At 47.9% G+C, this 20,352-nt stretch overlaps 1 protein-coding gene across 2 annotated transcripts in view; it reads left to right on the top strand.

Moving 5' to 3' along the window:
* The window catches only part of LOC119382589 (uncharacterized), a 199,420-nt gene that overhangs the window by 157,917 nt on the left and 21,151 nt on the right, over positions 1–20,352 (top strand). For both annotated transcript variants that reach the window (XM_037650350.2, XM_049412243.1), the window contains exon 2: positions 14,462–14,657. In XM_037650350.2, coding sequence (XP_037506278.1) covers positions 14,462–14,657 — 196 coding nt within the window. The remainder of the gene's footprint in view (positions 1–14,461; positions 14,658–20,352) is intronic.

Here is a 20,352-nt window from a genome sequence, read left to right as displayed (position 1 = left end):
TGTGTGATGATGTGGATTGTGTGGCCCGTGACGGGGCGAAGAGGGAACGACAGTTCTGCTCTGCGGTACGCCTTGGAGGGGAAGACGACGAAAAGGAAGCGCGAGCGGGGCGTGCGGCTCGAGGAGTTGGAGCGCGACACGGTTGGAACGGCAGCCCCTGGTCGGCGGCCCGGGTCGCGACATCGCTTAACCAGGCGTTCGGCAGCCATGTGGACCTGGTGAGCCTGATTCCCGCTCTGTGCCCGGTGCTGACACAGAGACCGGCAGCCTAGTCTGTCCCTGGCCTGAGGTCCTGGGGCCCGAGTGGTGTCACGAGGTTGCCGCGGCTCATGTTGGCGACGGGCAGCTAACCTGCGCTGCAGTGGCCTGGTGATCTACCGGCCTGCAGTGCCATCATCACCACCACTACCACCTCGCCACGGTCAAGGTAGCGTGACTGTTGACTGCCCAAGGAGTACCGGTGACGACCGACCTCGCCGCAGTGGCAACAGTTCATAACGGCGAGTAGGACAGTTTGTGTGCGAGGCGCGTAGGACGTTTAGGATGTAAATAAGGAATGCTGTAGAGTGTTGTGTGTGAATCGTCAGAGTTATCGGTTGTGTTAGTCTGTGTTGTGTGTACGGAATCACCTGACTGCGGGTTGAATTATTTCGGATTCTGGGCCCACATTACACCATCACAGTGTGCACGTTGAATTGTTATCCTACTTCTGATTTCTGTGTTATATATTTTGGGGTAATATCCTGTTCAACTGCAATATTTCGCCAATAAAATACACCTTATCAAATCTGTCTTTTTCGTCTTCCCGTTATCTTGCAGGCTTCCATTATGGAGCCGTCATAGTGATAAGAAAAAGTACATGCAGCTATAAAAAAAAGTAAGAAGCGGCGCCCTGTCAAAAAATTTCATAATTTCGCGCCCATCGCGTTAAAACGTGACGTCATTTCCGCTTCCGGTTGTGACGTCATCTTTTTCTTTTTTTTTAAATTCTGTTTGTCCCCTCCTCACATAGATGGCGACTGTTGCAACAACTAGCCACCGGCTTGACACGTGGGCTTCTACGGAAGTTACGCTACCAGTTTACATATACCTTGGTCGGCGGCCGTCGGTAATCTGATCGTCGGCGGAACGTGTCGTCTTTTATATATGCCTTATCGAACCTTCCAGCGTTATCGCTGGTGCTCGCGTTGGTTCTCGAATGAACTCTGTTACTCGTGTCCTACGAGTAATCTCAAAAGAGCAATCTGAATCTATGGCGAAGTTTCCAAACATTGATGCGCGACAGGCGACGAGTGGTGGTAGCAGTTTTTTGTGGGTGAAGCCCGATCACATTAAAATTAGAGAATTAAGCACGCGTGGCAATATATTGTCCATCCGTCGCTGTTTCCCTTCGTCATTGGTTCGCGCTGACCGCTACACCACTTCTATAGTTCGGATGAGCCACCCGGAAAAACTGCGTGAAAAGGAAAAAAATAATATTTAGGATATGGCTCAATCATAAGGAATTATCGCTAGAAGATCGCGATCGAAGCGATCAGGAGAGGACGTTTATCAGTCTGAAGTGAACATCAGTCGTACATACATACGTAAGGGCCCATTCAGTGACGAAATATATTTGATAGTAGTATACGTTTTTGGGCGCTCAATTATGCAAGTGTAGGGATTTTGCACTACTAACGTGTCGTTTCTTTTTATTTTATGTAGGCTGGCATTCCCTCAATTTCATTGCGGACGTCGCGAGCCGTAGAGACATTAGCTGAATGTCTGATTCATTTAGCTCTCGACGTGTTTTAAAGCAAGTGCTGGCTAGAGCTATAGTCGGGTACAACTTTAGAAGGCAGCGGCATTTTCCTCTCAAAGGCTGATGCGCACGAGCCTCCACGTCATGAGCTGGACGGCCGGTGACACCGCCGACGGAGAACATGCCTAACATAGACGCCCGGGACTTTAGTCGCGGACGCAATTGGCTGCTGCGCTTCCGTCATCTGGGCGGGGCCTCTCCTGTCTTCTAAAGTTGTACCCGACTATACTCATACTTAATCGTCGCCCACTCACCAGCCCTGTAAAAGGGCTGGAAAATTTAGAAACCAGCGGTGATAAGTAATTCTCAATTCTGTGGCACACGTTGATGTAGCTTCCTTCCCTCCTGTCATTCCTCCCCCACAAGGGCGCTCATTAGGAGTGCGGCGCGACACCATGCGCGGAATGGCTCACAGAATGCGTACTGCCTGCTTGCCTACCATAACACCGCACTCTTCACGTCCCCTTGTTTACCATTTGCGCTGTGTTTATAAGAGGTGACAAGCTTTCCTCAAGTTTTTTTTAAAGGAGGTGGGGCAAATGTCTGCACATGTTAAGGTCAAGTCCGTCCGCCCTCAGTACACAGCATTATCCTCTGGCTCCCTGCCTTTTTGTTCGCTTCGACATTACTTGGGAAGTCAACGTAAGGGAGTCTATGACGTTTATTTAATAGCCAGTGATCGCGTCTTCAATCCCGTTAGACGGGGACGTAAAGCATGGTAAATATTCTCGGGATTGAAGTCAAAGAGGCGCAGCTGGTCACAATTTCGCCAGCAGGGCGCCCTCTGACGTTCCTTCGAGACCTCAAGCTCTATCACTTATTATTGTCATGCAGCTGGTTCTTGAGAAAAACAGCACGGCAATGATTAGCTGTGCGCGATAAATCGAGCGTACGTGCTTTCCCAACTGGGTCAACGTCCCGAAGTGAGCAGTAGGCAGGACGCACTAAACAACGAGAAGGTAACGTTACAGTGTTGATGTCTTCTGTTTCTCTTAATGCGTTTCCTATTTGCGTCCAGGACAATCCGGAAGCCCTCCGAATTCATTGCGACGCATTGTGCCGAATGATCCACACGGCGCAGTGCACTTGTGAACTGTTGCTGTAGCATTCCAGGCAAGAATTCCGATGCCCACGTTTCAAACCTATCGTTCGGCAAAGTTTGGTTCGAATCAGGGCGAACGCACCTCTCGGTATACGGGTGCGGGGGAGCGCATGCCCCACTTCGTCTCCTGCGATAACTGCACGCAACCTACAGTGACGCAGGATAGCCGCACCGTCGCCGAAGAGTCAGTCGATAACATCAGTATTTCCTCTTCTTCGTTGCCCGTCCTTCTGCGCCTCCTCGCACGGGTGACCTGCCTGACCTTCGATTTGCATCATTCGGAGCGGGACCATGCAGCGAAGGCGTCGCGAGTCGCTTGTATGTACGCGAATGCGTGGTTGTTTTTGTGCCTCCTGCGTTCGCGCATCCACGTGCCAAAAGTCGCAGGCGCAGAGTCGGAAGCGTGGGCTTGCGCAAGTTTCACAACATGATGGTAAATGCAGTTTTAAGAAGACAAAGAATAAAAAGAAGGATGGCGCTGTCGGCCCTCCATTTGTTAGCCGAATGCGCGACTTGAAGCGCTCCGTGTACAGCTGGCTGGCAGAGGAGGCAGTGATGGTGTAGGGCGGAGTGAAAGAAAAACGCGCCTTTAATGAGGTCGCGCACTCTGAACCCACGAGTCAAACCTCGCATGCTGTTGTAGCATGCTGCTCGCAGTGTCCCATTCGTATGCACGGATGAGTCCTCGTTCACGACGGTGACTCAAGCTGGGAAGATATCTGGGACAATTTAATTTAATAAAGAAAAAGAGTGACGAAGGGCGGCGACTATTTGAATCTTTCATTGAGGTTATGAGGACACGTGTGCCTGAAAGCTGAGTAGAACAACTGCGGTATGCATAATAAACACTCCGTTTCCTTCCATTCTTATAAGTACTTGAACTGTCGGGCAAATGCAGCAACGAATGTCTCTTCCTCACTCGTTTTATTTATGGAAATGTTAGTCGAAAGCGAATATTCAAAGCTTTGTAATGTATACGCGATGATTTCCCACTGTACTAGTATTTTTGTCTCGAACCGGAGAGAAGGCAATGAAAGCAGTGTGGTAACGTAGTAGAGAGGGAGAGAAGATAACTCCTACACCGGTATTGCATAACAACTGGATTGCAGACGCGATGGAAAACGTTATCTAATATCGCACAAGAAAGTCGACAGGTTCTCCTTCCTGCACATCGGTCTCAGAGATCGTAGCTACGTGTGCGTGCTGCCAGACATGTAAATGATGGCGCCGATAGAAAAATACCGCTGTATAAATTGTCTTCGTTATGTCGTTAGCCGAACTGGAGAAACAAGCGGGCTTACGTGATTTAAACCTACCTGGCAGTAGAACAAACAATTGGGCGAGTTGGCTGGGATTCGTCTTAAAGACAGCGAAGCAACACAAGCGCCCGTGCCCCCGTTCTGTGCCCCTTTGTCGCTGCGCTCTTTCGAGTGCGTCGCACTTTAGGGGCCCGTCTTGTCGTCCACCCACTGTCTCATGTTGCATGGTCAGGCAATGGTTAATACAGGCCTGAAACAAGGCTAACAATGCTCAAAACCAGTGCGAAATAAACTAACGAGGTCTAAAGTATATATAAACTACGGAAATAATAATTAATCGCAATGATTTACCTAAAATCGCAAAAAAAAGAACATTTCTGAAACTTCCGGCTGATACCAGCGCTGCGCAAGAGAGGGCGCCGCCGCTTTGGCAAGCACGGAATTGCCGACGCTGTGGCAAGCGCGCGACTGCCAACGGAATCACTGGGTTGTCCGTGCTACGCACTTCCTCGTGTTTCACGGTAGCCCATCAAGCGCAGGATTCAGAACTACACCAAGACCTACACAAGAACAACATTAGCGCAGGATTGTATAAAAGATGATTACCTGGCAGGCCGCTTTGCACTTCGTGTGGTTCGGTTTTCCAAAGATATTCCTGGAATGTTGAAATAACCGTATCACATCACGCGTGATAGAAGTCTAGTTGAGTATAGTTAGTCACCTAGTCACCTAGATGCAGGCGTACTGGAGTGTGAAAGCAGACTTCCTATATAGTAGGTGTGCGGTGAACAACGCGTAGCCATTGTCTTTCGTTGTGTGCGTGAGAACGCGCGCAAGCACCGCAGGCCGCTTAAGTGCTTCCACCCCCCCTGGTATTATGCAGAAGCCTAAGCACCCGGGCTAATGCACGTGACGTAAGAAAGGGTTGTTGTCATTCCCTTTCTCTCATATACATATATATATATATATATATATATATATATATATATATATATATATATATATATATATATATATATATATATATATATATATATATATATATATGAAAGAAAGGCTCCCTCCCTGGGATTTGTTTGCTGTTGTTGTTCTGGCCCCTCCCGTGTCATGGTCCAACGAATCACGATGGTGTGTCTACATCTATGTATTGACAAAATCTGTACTTAAACCCGTACGCCATGTACGAATGCGTTCTTTGATAAAGGCCGGTACCCGGCCGAAAGCTCAGAATAAATGTTGTTATGTTTTTCACTGTGACTAGTTTTCTTTCATATAATTAAACCAATAGCCAGGAACATTCTTTCGAAACCCTCTGAAATTCGAATGTCTGGCTACTGCAGACATTTTTACTCTGATATGTATTCTTACGACACGTTCGAATTCTGTTGAACATTTAAATTCTGGCGTATTACGAGGTAGAACCTCTTGAATTGTTGAATAGATGTACACATCTGTATAAGGTCGTGTTATTTGTTGCCTTAAGCCAGCCGAATGAAAGCGGGGAATTTTCATTTTGTAGCAGAAAAAGGCCCTTCACGGCGAAGCGCGCACAAACAGATGCTGTAGACTACAGGATGTTGTAAAAAATACAGATAGAAGTCAAACCATGAGCTAAAGCAACTGGCATAAGCAGGTCGCGTCACTTTTTCGAGTCCTCGATCATCCGAGACTCTGGGAAAGCACCGGATACATGACAGCCCGGATGCGAGTACAAATAGAACGTCGACCTGGTATCTCACCCAGCATGCTGTCTATGAAGGCAGATAATAACAACAAGTGAAAGCGTGTTACACCATCAATAACGGAGGTTCACGTTAACTGTGCCCGAAGTAACGCCGCTCATCAGTCACTTTCGCCTTGACACTTCTTGCAGAATCATTCGACAAAAAAATGTCGAAAGCACGGCCTGAATTTAATCGCGCTGTTACGCGCGTTTCTCTGTTTTCTCTTAAGAAAAGGCCATCGTATAAATGGTCGTGTTATTTGTTGCAAGCAGTGACAAGTTTCAGATGAATAGCACATAAGTCACTTCCCGCAGAAGGCTATATTATACACACGTTTTCGCGTTTAGCACATCTGCTGGCTTTTCGGAGTAAGTGATAGCTCGTCATTAAGCTTTTACGCACATTAAGAAACACTGTACTTGTTGGGCGCAGCACATTGGCAAATACTGCTTTATGTAAAGGATTACGTCACAGTCATCAGGGGCAAGAAAAGCGATTATGCTTTCGCAGAATGCGCAGGAATCAATGTACTTCTAAGCTATCTTGGCTGAAGTTAGCAAGGTTGTTGTTCGTTTACCTTTTAATTCGTTTTTTTTTTTTTTCTGAATCGGCAAGTAATTAGCAAGCAATGAAGCTCTATGTTCTGTGCCCCAGCTAGTGTTTGTCAAGCTGCTTTTTTTAAATCGCTTTTTCTTCAGATCGGCAAAGGAATCAGTGTACAGTATAATGCGTTTGTGGAAGAATGATGACCGAACACAGCATCGGTCTCGTAACCACACAGTAATGCACTAGCTTATTTCGCTTGTGAAGCTTGGATGGCGTTCATGTACTCTCGGTACACAGTGATGCCAAGACTTGCCTAGAACGTGCTCCTCACGGCAAAGCATCAGAGGATCAGCAGGGCAAGTGGGGACTCGTAAACATAGCCGTGCATAGTCATAACCAGCCGGTTTTGTGCCAAGTGTTATCGCTAATGTCACCGACGCAGTCTAGAGCATACGCTCAGCGCGTTCTAGACGCGTATCTTGACCTCCGTAGTACATGCGAAGAACGTCCGCTGCGCTTAGCTGCCATGCACGGACCATCAAACCAGGCTGAATCTAGACCTCTCCCAGTTACCTGTGCGACCTCACTAAGCAAACGGTTACGCTACTATACTTTAAGCGCGCGTAACGGCTGCGATAACCGGCCTCAGCGCACTCGGTGTGGCCGTGAGGGGAGTGCCGATGCATATGAAGTTAAAAAGAAATGCGTAGGCGGCTCCATCGAGATCTCGAGTCCTTGGAAAACGGAGCGGGCGAGGAGCAGTATGCTCGAGAAGCAAGCAAGGAGACGTGAGTCAGCGAGTATTTAAAACAAACGAACATCGAACCGCAAGCAGGCGCGACCGTCGCGGGTGGTCTCGCACCCCGTCGCGCGGTGTAGGCTTTTCTACGCATGCGGGGCAAAAGAAGGGAAAGAAGAACCCGTCAGCAGCGAACTGTGCGGTGTCGGTCGCCGAATTGGAGAAGGTATATACACTCCGGGGAGATTTACGCTCGTTGTTCGCGATTCTTCACGGCGTGCTCCGGACGAAGTGACAGCCAGCGAGACTTGCATCCATGGCCGTTGTCCCGTTTCTGTCGCGCTGCCTGACGCGTTGATAGCTCCGGAACCATACTGCACACGAGGCGTCGCTGAAAGGCGGTCGAGCGAAGGAAGAGTTTGATCGACAGATAGTTGTGTCAACGTCGCCATCTCGGGCGTCCCAGCAGTGTGTACCTTCTTTCCCTCCTTCTCTTTTCCCTCTCGCAGCTTGTTACGAGAGACGCGAAGATCGATCGTGAAAGAGGTCGCCTGACGTCATCTAATCTGCCTGGGATTTCTTGGGTCTGTTGTATAGACGCGTGTCGAGGGGCGGTGGGTGGTGTCGAAAGCCTCGGGGACAGGATATATGCTCTTTTTTTCACGGGGCCATCTTCTCGCGGCTGTACGCGTTTGAAGGAGCGCCACTGGCAGCTTCGGAAACTCTAGAAGGATGGGGCTCGAAGGAATGGCGGCGGTTCATCGACCTTCGTCCTCCTCGATCTCGCGGCGAAGGGGCGAAATGCAAGAAAAAGTAGCGGAAATAGCGAGGGGGCCTAACGGAAAAGGCTGTGGGACGCCCACACACACACACGTACGCACGTACTACGTACAACACAGCCTCGCACGCGGAGGCATGGACAGACGGGTGGTCTCATCTGGCTGCTGCGGTGATGCCGCGCCAGAGCCCGGTCGCATTTGCCGGCGTTTTACGGCTCTGTCTCCGCGAGCTCCTCCTCATCTTTTGTTTTGTCCCTTTCTTTGAAAGCAGGAAACGGAATAGAACAACAACAACGCGAGCCGAAGAAATGGAAGACCGGCTCGGTGAGAGGGGCTCCTCTTACGCGGGACGACTGCGATCAAGATATACGCCAGTCATTACCGAGCAACGCGACGCATGCGTGCGCCTGCTTCGAGCGACAAAAAGGCCCATCTCGAGAAAGGGGGCCACGGTTTTCTTGGTGTTTATGTCGTCACTAAGGGTGCACGCGTGCTGTTTGGCGCCAGCTGGCTGCTGTGACGACGCCGACGCCTCTCGGGGGCATTTGCGAACGCGAAGAGGTCGCGTAGAAGCCGAGCCACGCGCGTATAGTCTTTTCCGATCTTTCTCGGTTTTAATAGTCTTTGTCGTTCCTCGACGCGTGCACCTTTGACGGGCTCCTTTCTAGTCGAAGGCGTAGTCGTCGTCATTGCCCCTGAAGCATTGCTTGCTGGTTTGCTGCTTCTCCTGCTCTCTCCGGTCGAGCATCTCGCCGGAGTAGTCGCTCGTCTCTCGCCGGCCGACCCCGTGTACGCCTCGGGCGTCGTAGTAAAGACGGAGGTTTATGAAGCCGACTCGCCTGGCGAGAGCGAGTGCGCGCACACGCGCGCGAGCGTATAACGAGTATGCAAATCCATTGACTCGACTGGAAAGGGCGGTTTCCTCTTCACCGTACACATACCGGTAGTGAGAGCTGGCGCAATAACTTGCCCCTGAACTGCTCCACCGCGTTGTGTCGCTTTTTTCTTTCCTTTCTTCGCTGAGGTTACTTTACTTTAAGTCGACCCCTGGTAGTGCAGATGTTGGATGCGTTAAGGCAGGCAGCGCCCGTCGCGACGTCTCCTCGCCACCAGATAACGTAGCTCGCGTCGTTCGTCGTGGGCGGCGAGGACAGTTAAGTCTTCTCGGAAAGGCGTCGCGTGAAATGCTGATGGTTTTTCAAGCGGTGCACTGGGTGTATATGATGTTTACTCACAGAGCGGTGTCTTGGCCGTGAGAAATGCAGGGTAGGCGTGCTGGCAACAACAGTATCAACGGGCGCGCATGCGGATTATTTTCTTCTCTTCTTTTCCCCACCCCGCATGACTAAACGAGCGAATCGTATACTAAGTGCCTTGCCCGGGTTTCCCGCTTCAGGGAACGGATGGAAAAGCCAAGCTTAGTTCACTACGAAATATCGGTGTGAAAAGCTGGAAGACCGTGCACAGGGAAATGTGCTGCGTAAATTTAGTGGCGCTGTGATTCAAGAGCCAGGGTGCATTGGCTGACAACGCTGCCTGTAATGGATGTGGATTCGAGGAGACACCTCAAAACGTTGTCTATGCCTGCTCTGGATACATTGTGCATAGACAAACGCTCGTAACTGCATTAGCACGTATTGACGACATACTACCACTGTGAGGAGAAATCATATTAGAATACAAGCGGAAGGCTTCGAATGCATCATTGCAGTTTTTAAATTAAGAAACAAATCTCACGACTGCAGTACTGACAAGTACTGAATCCTGTGCTGTGAACAGTGATGGTAAGCATGTGCTCTGTTTCCATTTCTGTCTCTCATTCTTATCTTCCTTGTCCCCTCCTCCACTCCGAGTGAAGGGTAACAAACCGGATATTTGTTCCGGTTAAACTTCCGACCTTTCCTTTTCTTCTCTCTCTCTCTCTCTCTCCCCATTTTAGTTTACACACTCTTGCAATCTCTCCAAGGGTTTGTACTCACGCAACGTGTAAATATCTAAGCGAGTCAACCTCCATCGTTGTCTGGAAAACGTGGACAATTTCGTACAGTAGCATGGCGGTTACCGATGATCCACCGAAAAGCCACGACTCTTTATCTCGACTCACCGAAGGAAGCGGTATAGCTAGCGTGTTCATACGTCCACGCACACGCGGATATTATTGTAGAGGCCGACGCACAACTCACCGCCTCTTCCTGACGTCTCTGTTCGACTTGCCCGCGGTCGGCCCGTCCCGCGCGCGCACGTCGTGCCGTTTGTCAACCCGCGGTGTCCGCGCCCTCTGACCTGCACTTTCTCATTGTGGTCGCGGTGCTTGTTTTCCTCCATCTGGCTTATTGGGGTTGATCGGTCACTGGTCCAGGAGGAACACACGTTGTACGAACAACACGGTTTTTTTCTTATACTGTCAGCGTGCTCCCAGTAGGCAGCCGTTTGTTTCGGAGGCGGAGGAAATCGCGGGGCGCCGCACACACTCGGGAAAGATTGATGTTCGAGGCCACGAGGAAAACGAGGCTTGCTAGTGACGATGACCTCTAAGGCATCATCATCATCATAGTCATTCTCAGCCTTTTTTAGTCCACTGCAGGACGAAAGCCTCTCCCAATGGTCTCCAGTTTACTCTATGTCCTGTGCGAGCCGATTCCATTTTATCCCTGCGAACTTCTTAATTTCGTCACTCCATCTAACTCTCTGCCTTCCTCGGCTGCGTTTCCCGTCCCTTTGTAACCATTCTGTTGCTCTCACTGTCCACCGGTTGTCTGTTCTACGCATTACGTGGTCAGTCCAGGTCCATTTATTTCGCTTGATGTCGACTAGGATATCTGCAACTCCTCTTTGTTCCCTTAACCATTCTGCCGTCCTCCGATCTCTTAATGTTACTCCTATCATCCTAAACTTTTTCTCTAGTTGCTTTGTTATCATCCACGTTTCAGCCCCATGTGTTAAAAATGGCAGTATGCAGTGACTGTATACTTTTCGCTTTAATGACAATGGCAGATTTGCTGACATTATTTGGGAGTGCCTGTCGAATGCGCTCCAGCCCATTCTTATTCTTCCTTTTCCTGATTAGGCTCTCCTGTTAGTAGTTGTCCTAGGTATACATATTCTTGTACACACCAATGTATGGTTTCTAATCGTGAACTCTTTCTCTTTCGCCAGGCCATTATTCAGCATTATCTTTGCCTTCAACGTATTGTCTAGGGCAAGGGAAGCTACCAACTAAAGGGCTTAACCGACACTGTAAATGCACTAGGTACTAATATTCACATAAATAAAGGACATGCAGTAAAAGCACAGAGAGATATATTGTCTCTCTTTATTAATTTCATTTTCTTTTGTATCTTCCTCGCATACATCCAGAACGTGCGTGTAGGATTGTAGTTTCCAAAACCTACAAGCTAATCTATGGACATGTTCGCGCTAATTTTGTTCCGTTATGTACTTCAATAATGCATATGCAGCTGCTCATATGTATGTTCTTGTCACTGCATATGTTCATTACGTGGAGATTGATATTTTCCGTGGTGTTCGCGACCAACGCCACGCACCTTGCAGTTTTATAGATATCGAACTCGTTAGGCGCGAGAAATAATTCCCTTCACAGGTGCATATTTAAGGGTACAGATAGAAACGGTATTTTACACGAATACCCCTTGCAAGCTTTCGGGATAAACTGCTAGTCCTTTAAGTCATAACATTACTTCCTCTTTTCGGGCTCACTATTTTGTCAACATAGTTGACCCCGATATATGGCCAATAATATCATCACCAGACGCTCGATACTCGATAATTTCCCCCACTGCCGTTTGTTCTTGGAAAGACTTCGGGGCTCTTGCAGTTTCTCGACATATACGTGTCACATGCATGTGTCAGAACACCATATTTCGTTGTTTTCTTCCTTATTTTTCTCGACCAGTTTCATTTTATCCTCCGCGAATCCGAAAGAAATCTACGTTGCCATCATGCGTCAGCCATCGAGTTCTCTCCGCAACGGACATTCTGCAACAGCACGTATACGCCATTTTTACGGCGAAAGCCTTATAGATGCCTTACCAAACGCGAAAATTGATGCGAAATATCATCATCACCTGGTGACGTCATCATGATGTGACAGATTGCCAAAATTTGTGACAACATGACGTCATTGTGACTTCATAGCGACGACACGTGACGTCGTCGCTTGGTCAAAGGTGGGCCGGTCACGGAGGCAGTGTAAAACCAGGTGAGCTGCAGTGAAGCTTGTAACGCCTCCGATCCGCGAGGCACTGCAAAACCAGGTTCGGCGGAGAAAACTTTTGGAGGGGGGCGGGCCCTGGAGGATCAATACAATGACTGAGAAGAAAAAGATGGCTTTCGCTTTCGAGTTGTCATAGGCGAAAGTACGAAGAACCCTGTGAGGGCTTCCTTTTTTTTTTTTTTTTGCTTTCCTGCTGAGTTTCCATGCGCTTTCTATTATCCCAGTCTCGCGAGATACGGAGAGAACGCGACCCTTTTGAAAGCGTTCTCTTGTCTACGAGCGACCATTGATCGCCGTAAATCAAAATGCCTTCACCTTCTTCCCGCTGGTGTTCTACAAGAGGCGGCCAGGGCATGCGCTTGTCGTGTCTGCTCTCCGTATGCTCTTCTTCCACTCCTTCTTAGCCTCAATGCCAGCTTTGGCCGAGCTGCGGTATAAGGATCCGATCCGACAATTTGTTTACATCCCGCGAGCCTCGGCGAGAAGAGAAAGCGGCTCCCGGGGTTTTCGCTGCTTCTGCTGGCACTGTTTGCTCGCTCGCTTGTGTGGTTTGCCGTAAACACCGCGCTTCTAAGTTTGGCCGCCATCAAGGCGGCTTGGTGATGCCCCCCCCCCCCCCCCGCGCCAGTTTGTCCTGTACCGTCTTTCCAGATTCCAGGGTCGTTACACGCGCCTGCAGGAGTTCCCACCGTTTCACCGAGACGCGTGCGCCGTTCGCGTCAGATTCTAATCTGTGCTGCGCTGCGTGCTCCGAGCGTTGCGATGCCAGCCACTGTTTATAATTTCGGTAGCGTGCCCAGGCTTGCTTTCTTTCTTTCTTTCTTTCTTTCTTTCTTTCTTTCTTTCTTTCTTTCTTTCTTTCTTTCTTTCTTTCTTTCTTTCTTTCTTTCTTTCTTTCTTTCTTTCTTTCTTTCTTTCTTTCTTTGTTTTGAGTTGCACTGGTGTTCTTTCTGCAGCGTGTGTGCTGTATTACACGATCTGATGAAGCAGCGATGTCTTAATGGCGCTTTTTCGCTAGTGCCCCTAGAGTGCACAGTTAATTTAACTTTCTAGATGGACTCGTGCCTTGCGTCGCTTAACGAAGATGCTTTGTTTGTATCGGTGATGTCTTCTCGTGTACGCCGAGTACAAAGCGCTGAGGAAGATGGGAAAAGCGACAGCCGCACGAGTTTGAGCCAGGTTGCGTAACTGCGTTTGTTGCAGAGTGTACGTACATTGTAAGCTTGCGTACAGCGCAGACAAAGACGAAAGGACAGAAACACGACAATGACAAGCGCCGGCTTCTGTATTTTCGTATTTGTCTGCACTGTACGCGCGTTAACAATACAAATATACCAGCTTCCTAGTTTGCGCTTTAGTTTATATTTAGTGCCGAATTACGAGATTTGGTCTGTCAGACTACCCGCCACGGTGGTCTAGTGGTTAAGATGCTCGACTGCGGACTCGCAGGTCGCGGGATCGAATCCCGGCCGCGGCGGTCGCATTTTCGATGGAGGCGAAAATGCTTGAGGCCCGTGAACTCAGATTTAGGTGCACGTTAAAGAACCCCAGGTGGTCAAAATTCCCGGAGCCCTCCACTATGGCGTCTCTCATAATCATATCATGGTTTAGGGACGTTAAACCCCATCAATTATTATCTGTCAGTCTGAAACGCATGCAGGGAAAGAAGGAAAAAAAAAAAGAAAGAAGTCGGCAACTTTACGATATTTGATCAATTCCATGCCACGTTCCTTAAAACAACAAATGAAATAACTATGCGCCAGCTTTCTGATAAATATAAACATATTGTGACAAATATAGACATTTTGTGACGAACATAGACATATCTGTGAAAGACCGAAAGCTACGGTGACAATCGCAACCGATTCAGTAGCCCCGCAAAGAAGGCTTCTCCGGTGTATATGGTGGTACTGTGGCAAAGCTCCTCAGCTGCATTTTTGCTTAAAGTGCGCTTTTTGAACGTACAGGCTGGTGCTGCGGCAAAGTATCATTAGCAGTGATGCGACCTTGTTTTTTTAACCATCTCTCGGGAGTCGGAACTCCACTGTAGTAAAAAAACAAACAAACAAACAAACAATAAATAAATAAACAAACAACAAATGAATGAATGAATGAATGAATGAATGAATGAATGAATGAATGAATGAATGAATGAATGAATGAATGAATGAATCGGTAGGTGAGCCTGCGCAAAGTGCATTGTTTCATACTCAAGTGCTCGCGCGACTACGATGTGACAAGAACTAACCGATTGCCTCTTGATTTTCATGGTTGCAGCTCGGAGTGACGCGCAACGGCCCAGCGCCGGCGGCTTCTTCCGGCAGCGCGACGTCCTCCCGGTCCGGTGATGGCCGCAGCGGCGGAAGCAGCAGCAGCAGCAGTTACGCCGACACCGTGCGGCTTCTGTACAGCGCCAGGGACGCCCGCGAAGCTAGGATACGGGAACCCCGCGTCACGCCCGTACTCTCGCAAGGTACTGCAGCTACCGCACAGACTCGAATCGACCGCCACGTCAACTAGACGGCAGACGTGCTTGTCAAGGCGAAAGCCTTATGTATCTCATGACTAGAAAATTCCAGTGTCCGGCGTTGACACTAACAGTACCAAATTACTCCCATGACGTCATCACATCACATCGTCGCTTGGTCAGAGGAGGGATGATCCTGGAGTTGTAGAAAGCATGAAGGGGTTGGGGAACGAGCAGTGCAGTCGATTGAGCACGCCAAAGTAATTTAAGGAGTGTCTCTTGAGAACATACGCCTTCGCCTATGCTCTCCTTAGCATTGCCTAAAGAACCTATGACTTCTCGTTAGATACACCCTTATATATATATATATATATATATATATATATATATATATATATATATATATATATATATATATATATATATATATATATATATATATATATATATATATATATATATGTCTTTTTTCGCGCAGTAGTTATTGTGAAGGCTGGCCACCTTCACAAGAAACGTGATAAAATGTAGGCGAACTTACGTCATCGATGGCAGGCGCCGGGGTAAGCGAAAATGTGTATAGCAGCAGCAACGACGCTGAGCCTGTAGATCTACTGCGTATATCAGGCGGTGTCCGGCGTTGGAGTGTTTTTGTTTTGCTTCCGCTACGCTACGGTCGTGCTGCAAGAAACAGTATTGGCCAGACGTTTCACAAATAAAGCCAAGCACGCACACGCACGCAAGATACACGCATATATTTGATTACTCGAGAAAACGACATTCACGAAGAAAGGACACACCCCTGTCTTCATTTAGCTGCCTAACTATGACTGAAATCTGGTTAAAGAAAGAAGCAAGAACGGCGTAATTAAAGAGACACTAGAGTGTAACAATGAATCGGTTTAGGTTGATTAATTGTACTCTGAGAACTCTAATGTCGTTAATTTTGCCGTCATGGGTTTATTAATAGAGGGGAAAACCAAAGTAAATGTATAATATTTTTTTAATTTCCCGCCGAAATCGCTCCAAGTGACGTCACGGATTTCAAAGTGCATTTTTCGTATCTTGGCGACATTGGCTCAGCAAAATTATCTGAAACTTGGTATGTTAAATCTATGGCCCCATCAGAGAACAATGTTCTTCGTTTTTACTGATTATGGACTACGTAGGACCTAGCAGGTGCCGTCAAAATCTATGGCGTCTCGACGTTTCGTGCGGGAATTTCAAAGTGGCGTCTCCACCCGCATTTTCTTTTTGCGCATTTTCTCGCTTACGAAGCGGCTTCTAGCGGCAAGCGTGATGATCTTGGAATTGTGAAAGAGTAATGTACTAATACGAAAAAAACGTTTTCCTTTTTAGTGTCCCTTTAAGCGAACTCTCGCGGAAAAAGCAACGAGCGATTTGTAATGGAGTCGTTCTATTTCGTGCTGTTCCTAAGCGTGCCCCCGAGAAGTGACGCTCACGGCTATTTGGGGAAGCAGTTTTACGCACAACTTAGAACCCGTAAAGCATTCAGAGATTCTTCGTCATTACGAATCGCCCGAGTATACATTTTTTTCCCCCTCGAGCGTTAATCGGCGGTGGTGCCTCAGTTCCGTTTCGATGGGCGCGATAATGCTAGGCTTTTTAAGCCGGACGCGTCGTATTACGAGTTTTGCGCCAAAATGCCGTCCGCGTGTACGTGACATGGGTAAGAAGTACAGAGAATGCCTTCGCTGAGAAGAGCTAAGCGATGAGTAACCGAGTGTGTGCGACGATGTTTTCCAGCAGATATGTTTGGGCTGATAATCTTTAGTGCATGTGGCTCCTCGTTCTCTAGCTTGTAACTCTGGACTATAGGACACTACGGCAGACGGCGTTGCGCAATGGCCTCATTACAAACGTTGCTTTCCTGCCTGCAGCCCCACGTCGCCTGATATCTGTGGTGCTGAACTGCTAAGGGGTTGTTAACTCGTTAAGTGCTTTACTCGTCATGGTGGTGCGAAGGTGCGTAGTTAAGTCTTGCGCCGGGAGGAGATTGCTACTTTCGAAATATGCGATACGTGACAGCTAGAAGGATTGGCACTCTACAGCATTGCGGCGCATCACTTCTTTGTTTGCCGTTTACATTGCGCGGTTGCTTCAATACGTACAGACGTCTGCCGCGCAGTTGAATACGGTTATCTTCATTCACCTGATTAGCATTGAAACGTGGTAACGTGGAGACTCAACTCTGTCTGCTGTCTTACATCCATTGGTTTGAGTTATCAGCAATATGTCATTATGGAGCGTCTGTGTTCCTTAGTTGCAGATTTGAAAGAGTAAGTTGCTTTACAAAAAGAATTATAAGTTTGCACTTCGTGCAAGGGAAAACATGCCTGCTTTATTACACTCGCTTGTAAGCGAAAGAAGAGCAGTCTTTTTAGCTCATTCGCATGCACAGACAACACAATGGCGTTAGAGGCTGGAATAAAGGTCTATATTTCACCGATGACCCATTCTGTCATTCAGAATGAAGGTTTCCGCTTCCAGCGGCAGAAGATAGCAACATTCGTTTAACAGTGCACAGGGACGTAAAATTGAGGACCATTCTTAAGAATTCGTAATGTAAACATTTGTTCTCTTGTGCGACTAGCGGTGCTAGATCGTGTGAATGGACATTCACTAATTCGAGGAGCTGCATAGCGCAACTGAAAACTAGAGACTGCTGAGTCTGTGTCTTCGTTGCTGTTATCTTTCATACGGCACATTTTATGTTTATTTCCATATTTAGAGGGAAGAAAATCGCATCCGTTATCAGCATGTGCATCTGGTTTCTCGTGTGTCGCGCTTGCAACAAGCTGTCGCCGGTGTAGCAGACTAGCACGCGGTTAGTATACCAGCAGTTGTTACGAACCACGCTCGCCAGACGCTGGCAAAAGCTCGTTTCTTCCCATCCATCACAACGAGTCGACCTTCGGTTGCGGAGTCCCCGAATGTGGCTGGTTGTAGAACTAGTTCTCGGGCCAAGAAAAACAAAAACAAGAAACATTAGCGTTATCGGTGCACTTACAAATGACACGCGGTTAAGGCGCTGTCAACGTGTACGTGACAATGATTTGCCAGCTGCTAACGCGAGAGCAGCTGTTTTATAACGGCCCAGACATGCAGGCACAAACGTGACGCACAGTCATGAAGTCCTCTCTGTACCGTCCTAACTCAACCATAACTGTTCTTACAGACGTGCATGCAACCCCGCTGCCACAGACGCAGAGCCAAGCCCTGACTCTTGACAAGGTCATGACCTTGTAAGCTCTACACTAACATCTACACGACAAACATACAAACGATGAAATACACTGTTGTTATGGCACATCACGATGAATATCAAAGCAGCTAGGAGCACCGTTAAGGGTGTGGCATCACAGTTAGGAAAAATGCAAGTATTATCAACGCATCGACGTGCATGGGCTGTACCAGGCGTTTAGACGCTGAAAACGCGACTGGAACATAAGTTTGCCAGCTGCTGATTTTGGAGCAGCTGTATTCATGCTTACAAGAACCAAACAGCGCGGGATCTGTTCGCCCCACGTCGGGCGAGTTGTCAAACTTGACAAGGTCTAGGCCAGAAGGGTTGACATTGAGGTTCGCCTGAGATCGGGACAGCGATCGTAATGGCTCTTCAGTAACGAAGGTTGCGGGAGAGAGACTGATGTTGATATAACGCGTCGTTCGTTGACAACCGGTTGCGAGGGTGAGTTTTGTTCTCATGGCCTGACAAGATGCTACGTGCAGTCTCTGCGTGAGAGCGCGTTTCATTGTTCACTTGGTTCCCAGACACTTTTATAGCTTTCTCCTCTGATTTTTCCATCGACTAGTTTCGCTTTGTATCAAAACCGCTGCCTTAAGATTGAATGCCCTATCTGTTGTCCTTGCTGAAAATGATTAACACGGGAAACTGTACTGTTGTTCACTCGCCATTTATAGCCACTTATAAACACCTGAAACCAGCCAAAAGCTAGCAAGTAGGACATCAACGCAAGCCGCAATGGAAAAACAAAGCAGTTGAAGTGCTCGCGACTTGTTTGCCACAAGGCTACACTTCGCGTTTTCAGTGATAACTTTAATGAGATAAGTAAATAGGGTAGCGCAGATGACGAAATGAGATCAAGGCGTAAGTAACGCTGCTTCTAATTGGAATACTAGCAACCAGAAATTAGTACAGGCTATGCGTTGGTAGCTTCATACTACATCCTAATCGCTACGAGCATCGTCACCTCAAAACGTATCTATACTGCATATACTCAAAGGCTGCATGTTCCACGCTGTCGCAATAAAGGCACACTGATGCCCCAGAGCGGTTCTTTGATGTCTTATTAGCCAGCCTAGATTAAGCCACGCCCATCAATCACAGCTTCCTAAGTAGCATGCGTGGGAAGACGCTCGTATAAGCGAAGATTTCGAAGCAACTGATAAGGTAACTTGATACCGACTCTGGCCTGAATTCGGCGCAAGTTCTTTCAACGAACACAAGATCTAGGTTATCAGCCAAAGCTGGACGATCATTCGTTCATTTCACCGGGCGCCAACGTGACTCAATGGAAATAGAAAAAAAAACAAAAAAAAAAACGAGACGGATGTCAGCCGCTTTCCAAGTGTTTTACGGCGGCTTTCAACCAAACCGCGCGGACCCGAAAGAGAAGCTGTAAACTGGTAGCATCCTATGTGGCGGGGAATACTGGAAGCCCGCTTTCGAAGTTGTCGACTCCGGCATCAACGTTGGGAAGTCGTACTTATACGCGTCGGTAGAGGGCGAGATCGTATCGAAGAGGCTCGCCGCTCGATTTTTTTGGAGAAAATAGCACGAATGACTGTAAAGATATATACAGTGCAGAGACCGTTTTTACAAAGCGTGCCGCCTGCTTGCTTCCTTGCTTACTAAGCCAAGAGCAAAAGTGTGTATAATACTCTGCGTTGGTATATATACCCTCTCCGGGCGCTGTACAGGCCTGTCTAAACTATCGCCCAACTCCCGTGGCGTGCAGACGTTTATAGTAACTCTCCACGACAGCAGCGGGATTCGATAAGCCACAGATGTGGTGCAGATGGCGCTGTGATGTTCTTGCTTTTATCTTCCCGAATAATACGTTTCTTTTGTCGCGCAGGAAACGCGGAAACCTAAACTCCAATCTGCAGCAGAAAGCCTCCTCGCGAGTTCGGTAAACTTCGCTTTGTTATCGGCGACCTCGGCAAAGTTTCGGTCCTACTAGAGGAGCTATCGAAGAACTCCATACGTGCAATCGCTCGCTCATCTAACACACACGTGCCAACAGCCCTTTTCAATTCAATGTCGAGTGAGCAAAGTGGGTCCCGCACAAAAAGTGATCTTCCACAATTCATGCGGGGTCCAAACTGAATCAAAAGTCGTTTTGGGTTAGTCTCTTGTTTCTCTCTCTCTCCAGTTGAGGTTGGAGAATGTTAAAAAGAAGGAAAGTTGGGAAAAGAAGGAATTTTTCAGACCATGGAGCGAATGATCTGACAGTCTAAAGTTCGTTCTCTAGTAAGTGCAGTCTTCTGATTTAGTCCGATTGGCATTTCAAACTCTTTTCCACGCTGTAAAGTGGGGACTAACGAGAAATAATAAATGAAAAAAAGGAAAGAAAACTGTGATAACCACTACGATCATCAAAGGAACTTCTAGCGCCTGAAGATCAAAAGCAGATAAAGAGTATTTCAGCGAGGTCAC

This window comes from Rhipicephalus sanguineus, chromosome 2 (genome assembly GCF_013339695.2).
Source record: "Rhipicephalus sanguineus isolate Rsan-2018 chromosome 2, BIME_Rsan_1.4, whole genome shotgun sequence".
Taxonomy (NCBI): domain Eukaryota; kingdom Metazoa; phylum Arthropoda; class Arachnida; order Ixodida; family Ixodidae; genus Rhipicephalus; species Rhipicephalus sanguineus.
The sequence above is the reverse complement of the archived record's forward strand: the minus strand, read 5'-3'. Positions and strand labels throughout refer to the sequence as shown.